General features: G+C 50.7%; 1 protein-coding gene across 4 annotated transcripts in view; it reads left to right on the top strand.

Annotated features, from left to right (window-relative positions):
- The window catches only part of STIM1 (stromal interaction molecule 1), a 154,738-nt gene extending 148,738 nt beyond the window's left edge, over window positions 1-6,000 (top strand). For 3 of the 4 annotated variants that reach the window (XM_026659790.2, XM_026659792.2, XM_026659791.2), the window contains one exon: window positions 2,240-6,000. In XM_026659790.2, the coding sequence (XP_026515575.1) occupies window positions 2,240-2,742 (503 nt within the window). In that variant the 3' untranslated portion in view covers window positions 2,743-6,000. The remainder of the gene's footprint in view (window positions 1-2,239) is intronic. The other variant, XM_026659793.1, reaches the window with a different exon arrangement.

A 6,000-nucleotide genomic window follows, 5' to 3' on the forward strand; every position in this document is an offset into this window, starting at 1 on the left:
TTCAGGCAAATGAGGGGTGTCCCTCAGTTGGGTAAAGTTCAGGCACCCTGGACAGAAGTTTTGGTGGCTGAAGAGCTTTGGGGCTTAGAATGGAAGAACACAGAGAGGTGGTAGTGCCATCAGACATCACTGTTATGCTGTAAAACTGTGCAAAATTACTGTCTGCCAAGCACAGCTCCACCAGGGTTGCATTTAGCAAGCAACAGTTGAGAACTTCCTGTGTCACGTCCTAGCCTCTCCTCATTGGAGCACCGAGTTGGGTTGGGTAGGGTCAAGGAGTCTGGAAATCAAGAAGGAAGGGGTGGTGGCCTAAACATTAATGATCCTTTATTTCATTATCATGAACTTTTTATTTCAAGGATTCTGGTACTCAGCAATAAAAAAAAAAATCCATACGGAAGTTCAGGCAAGAAATGCATTGCAGCTTATAATTACCACATTAGAAACGCATTGCCGCTTATAATTACCACATTAGAAATGCATTACAGCCCATAATTACACACACCAGCTAAAGCAAGCCGTGAATCCACAGCTGTGAATGGTCAGACTTTGAAGGTAGTGATTTCCACTCAGTGCTGGTTCCTGGGCATAATTTTATAAATGATCAGTGTGCACTGGATAAGGATTTATCTTACCAGCACTCTCCACGCTCAGAGGGTGAGATTTACCCTTTGCAGAGGGACCGGCTTATGTCCCAAGTTAGACTTTAGTGCCTAGGTCATGTGCTGACCTCCTGTCCAGGGGCGAATTTCACCCCAAGTCGGTTCTACTCTGAGAAATGACTCTGTAATGCCCTCCTGGTGCTCCATGTTTATCAGTGCTCAGTGCCTTGAAGAGCAGATATAAGTAGAGATGGTTTTTCTGTCTTTTGGCCTGGGGAGCACCACTACTATTCTATTCTGTGTAGGTTTTAGACTGCGCTCATCACCGGAGCATCTGAACAATTACTCCTAGATTCTGCAGGCCAAGCTCTGCCCTCAGTGACACCTGTGCTGCCCCACCACTTTCAGATTATATTCTAACTTGTCCGCCTGTAACTTGGCCTGAGAACCGTATTCCAAGAGAAGGGTACGATGAGTCTACAGGTACGTACAGCACAGGTCTTTTTAATCTAGCAGACACAGATATAATGAGATCCAATGGTCAGAAGCTGAAGCTAGAAAAATCCAGTCTAGAAATAAGGTGCAACTTTTTGAGGGTAATTAAGAACATTGGAACAACTTACCTAGGGGCTTGGTAGATTCTCCATCACTTGAAATCGATGTATTGAGATTTGAGGCCTTTCTAAAGGATATGCTGAAATGAAAGTTATGGGCTTGATGCAGGGAAGAGTGGGTGAGGTTCTCTGGCTAGTGCTATGTAGGAAGTCGGATTATATAATTGCAATGGTCTCTTCTGGCATTAAAAGCTGTGACAATGCAGGAGAAGGAAAGAAGCCAGCTTGGCTTTCAGACCCTAAGATGAATTTAGTATTGGAAAAAAAAATCTTGCAAACGGAGCACTCTGATGTGCAAAGGGAACTGGCTGATGTCATTTTTCAGAGCAGATCTGCACTTGGTGGGTGTATAAAATAGTGAAAAACGGTAACTATCCCTACTAACATTGGTTAGACCAGCTGATACATCTCAAAAAGTCCTCCCTTGTCTTGCACTGGGCATCTCAGCCATCCAACCCTGCAGACAAAGGCACACTGTGAAAGTGCTGAGAGATTCCTGCACCTGTAATGGAAGCTTTCCTTGTGCTTCAGTTGAAGTGCAACTGTACTTAATCAAAGGACAAATCACGCTCTCAGCAGCAAAGGGGTAAATCTGGAGCATTTCCTTGGAAGCAGTGCAAATACACTGGGGTAGAACTGGTATCAGTAAAATCAAAATCAGACCCCTTGCTTCAGTCTCAAGCTAGTAATATAAACCTCTGATAGTGCACACTCCTCTCTGGTCACCTATGACAAGCATGGGGATAAAATAAGGAATGTAAAACCCTGTTTCTCTTGGGCTGGTCATTGATTGAAGCAGAAGCAAAGACGTAACGCCTCTTCTGTATCAAATCGGCACAGCTCACCGCATCCCTGATGGGATGGCTAAAAGGGCCAAAGCAGTGCTCCATTGGCACAGAGTTTCATGATCTGTGACCTGTAATGCTGACATGGGATGGTGGCTTTATGCCAGTGCAGCCTGGCTGGTTTAGTGCACAGGTTCTTCTCCAGCTGCACTCAGTGTTCTCTTCTCTGTCGTTACAGCTGCCCCCTTGCCGAGCGGTGTCCGCCAGCGCGTCGTGGACCCGCAGCACTCCCTCGGATCTCAGAGGTTGGTAGAGAGTTACGTGCATGGCCAGAATGAGCCGGGCCAGCCTGCCCATTACCTGACAGGCAGAGTTGCTCTTCGTCGAATGCACAGCCTCACTTCTGGACAGTCTTTTAGTTCCGACGCTCATGGAACCAGCCCAGCATCTGCCACCACCGCCTCTTGCTCCTCCACCGCCACCACCACTGCATCTTCTCCTGCTTGCCATGCCCACCCTATCTATTACCATCACACCTCCTCCTCTTATATCCTCCAGATGGACTCCGCCCCCGACCTGCCCCCTCCTGACGTCACCTCGGGGATTCGCTGTCACACTGAGAGCTTTGGGTATACCGCTCCTTCTTTTCTAGCTCCCTCTAGCCTGCCGTGCCTCGGGACTGATGCTTGCTGTGGCGTTCTTCCTCTTGGAGTCCTTGTACCCTTTCCCTGCGGGCTATAATCGTTCCTTGGTTTCTACAGCTTTTGCTTCCTTAGCCTCTCTCCCATGTAAGCGGAGCGGTTTTAGGCACTTGGTCCAGTGCCTCATCTGTCCTCTCAGTGGTGATTAACCAATGAAGCGCTGTGGTTTTGGCTGAGAATTGCCTGTGTCTCCGACTAAATCGGTCTTTTATTTGGGTGATGTGCCTGCGGGAACAAAGGTAACACAACTAATCAAGCACACACTGACCTTATTTGAAACCTTGTCTCATCTTTGGCTCTTCCCAAGCAAATTGCAAATGAGTGTAAGTGGTTAGCTCCTGGTGAGTGCTGCTGGGAGCACACGGCAGGAGCTGAAGTGCCCCATTGTGTTCAGGGGGTGACGTGGGCCAGCAGTATCCGGGGAAGTCGAGCTCAGACTGACACTCTTCTTTGTGCCTCAGCCCCAGTCGTATGGCAATGGATGGCCGAGTGATGAGCGTCTCAGCTCTAGGCTACCAGCTGTAGTCTGGTCCATGTCCGTAATGACTAGAAGGCAGTGATGGCTGTTTGGTGGCCTATGGGAAATCAGTTAGTGGACTTGGTCCAGTTCAGACCATCTCACTGCTGATCAGCAGCCCTGTGAGCAGTGTCAGCAGAGAGGCCTTGGGAACTGAATGTCCTCTTCTTCCCTAGACAGGGTCCTTCTAGGAGATGGCTGAAGCCCACTGTGACGAGAGCTTGTGCTGACACTGCTCATGTGCCTAGCTGTTCTGTGGCTGAAGTAGAGGATTCCACTTCTGGTGCTGCCCAGGGCGCCTTCTGCCACACTTCAGTTCACGCACAATGAGTGAAAACAAACAGGAAAAGCTTCTCCGCTTAGCACATGGACGTGTCTTGAGCGCACCTTTTGGGTCATGGGATTGAAGAGAGCAGGCAGAGAATCTACCCCTGTTAGATTAACTTCCAGCAGGCCCTAGTTCAGGACAGAAGCTGCTGTTAAACACACAGTTATGGAAGGAGTATGGTCGAGCGCTTAGGGCCTGGGATTAGGGTTCTGGGTTCAGGCGTCCTGGGTTCTCTTCCAACTTCTCACTTCTCTGGACTCAGTTTCCTCATCTGTAAAGCTGGGAATTCTCTCCTAGCTCAGTGGCAGTGTTAAATAATGAGTGGGTGGCAAATGGTTGGAGATCGGAGGAAAGGCTAGAAAAGTGCAAAGCACAGCAGACTGCATTTTAGTAGTGGTCGCCCTAGTTCTACATACTCCCCAGGATATAATCAACTTGTCCAGAACTTTCCACAGCCCGGGCTTCAGCTGCCCGACTCTCACGCTCCACTATTGATTCAGTATGTTCCTGATGGCCCAGAGCAACCTGTGAGCCACAGGCCACAAATCACAGCACTTGTAAAGCACGAACTAATTGTGCATTTTAGAGGTGTGCATTCTGGAGCAACAAGCCTTGTGAAAATTCATGTGGGAAAGTGGCCCTGCCCATGCTCCGTAGTGGGTTATTAACCAGCACCGTCTTGGCTCATTTATCGTTTGTGGAAGAAGAGCAAAGAACCATTTGAATATAATTTAGGTGAATGGCTTGCCAAATTTCAGTCCAGTCGGGCCCGTCCCGTTTGACAGGTAAAGGTCTGGAAACACCTTCCATGGCAAGGTACAGCCCTGAGTAAGTTCTTACAGCCGAGTGCCCAGTCCTTGGAAAACAGGGTTATGCTAGGAGTCTTGACGTCAGCTTGAAGGGCAGTTTGTCGCGAGAAGCGGCATCTTATTCCCCAGAGCTGTTTGCTTTTCTGGGCAGATGTGCGTTTGCTGGCCCTACAAAAAGCCCAGGCCTGCAGACCTGCAAGTCAGAGGCAGCAGGGGGCTTGGCTTGCTCCTCAGCTCCCAGGCGGAGATCACAGTGGTCGCTTGTGACCCTGACTCTGTCATTTTCACTGAAAGAGCGAGATTTCGGATTTGTTTCTGCTCTGTGCCCCTGGAGGAGACCTGCTGCCAAAAGGGCACTTCCTTAGCAACGGACACCTCTGCCCCATTGAGAATGTCTCCTGGAAGGGTGGCCACCATTACACTGTCCAAAGCAAGGGCCCGAGGCGAGAGGAGAGCCGGGCAGTTAGGCCCCCAGGCTTCATTCGCCTCTTGTTTCATTGTGTGTCAAACTGCAGCTTTTTATTGCATGTCTCTAGTCCTTTTGTCTGAGGAGCTCGGAGCCCCTTCTAGACATCAGTCGAGCCATGCAACATCCCCAAGAGAGATGAGCATGACATGGGGAAACTGAGGCACAGAGACCCCCCCCCCCCGAGAGTGCTGGAGTCAGGAACAGAACCCAGGAGTCCCCTTGACAGAGGCGGGTACTGCCCCAAACTCAGTGATACAATGTCTGGCTCCTTTTAGCTCCAGCAACGCCCAGGAGACGGCTGTTGAAGAGTTTTTGCCAGGGAAGTGTCTCTGCCAGCCTTTTTCTTTCCCCTAAGGAAAGAGAGTGAGTAGCTCTGGGCACTGCATCGTGCTTAGCCATCTGCTTCCGCCATGTCCCGTGAATACTGACAGACCCTTCTCTAAAGGCCAGGCCGCTGGATTGACTGTCACAAACTCCTCACTCTTCGCTTCTCTTTTGCAATTGGCTTCAGAGGACCTGGTGCAAACAAGGTCAGCGCTGTTCTGATTCTGGAGCCTGGTGTGTGGCTTTGAATGCTAACATTCAGGGTTGGGGGTGGCGGATGCTCTGTGCACAGGGGTTTCTGCTCTCCAGCGCCTGCTCCTATGCTGTGCCAGTGGTTCTCGTGTGGTGGGGAGGGGGCGGGAGACGGAGTCTTCCACCTGGGTGCCCTTCGTCTCTAAGGTGGGAGCAGGGGCTGTCCGAGACCTGGTGCCAGAGCCATTAGATGGGGTGGGGGAGTGGGAATCAATGATGGGGCTCCCCAGTGAGTCGGGGCCTCTTCCCAGTCCCAGACTGCTTGATGCTGGGGGCAGCAGCGTAACCAAACAGGAGGTCAGGCCCAGCTCTGCTGTAAGCAAAGCTGTGTGACGCTGCCTGGGTAGAGCTGGGCCCCAGCTGGAAAAGGCAGGAGGGCCGTATGTATTGGGTGGGGAGCCAGGCCCCGCTATGGCACACTCAGGCTGAACGGCCTTGAATCCATCCGTAGAAAGCTCAAGAGTACCTCATCCCAGGTCCTGTGTGATACGGGCAGTGGAAGCCCGTTGAGAGAAAAGCAATCAATGGGCAGCAGAGACCTGGGCAGGCGAGGAGCCCACACGTGTTCTGCCTTTCCCCTTCCATTCTTCCACATTCTG

Source organism: Terrapene carolina, unplaced genomic scaffold (genome assembly GCF_002925995.2).
Source record: "Terrapene carolina triunguis isolate 2854851 unplaced genomic scaffold, T_m_triunguis-2.0 Scaffold676, whole genome shotgun sequence".
In the NCBI taxonomy this organism is placed as follows: Eukaryota; Metazoa; Chordata; order Testudines; family Emydidae; genus Terrapene; species Terrapene triunguis.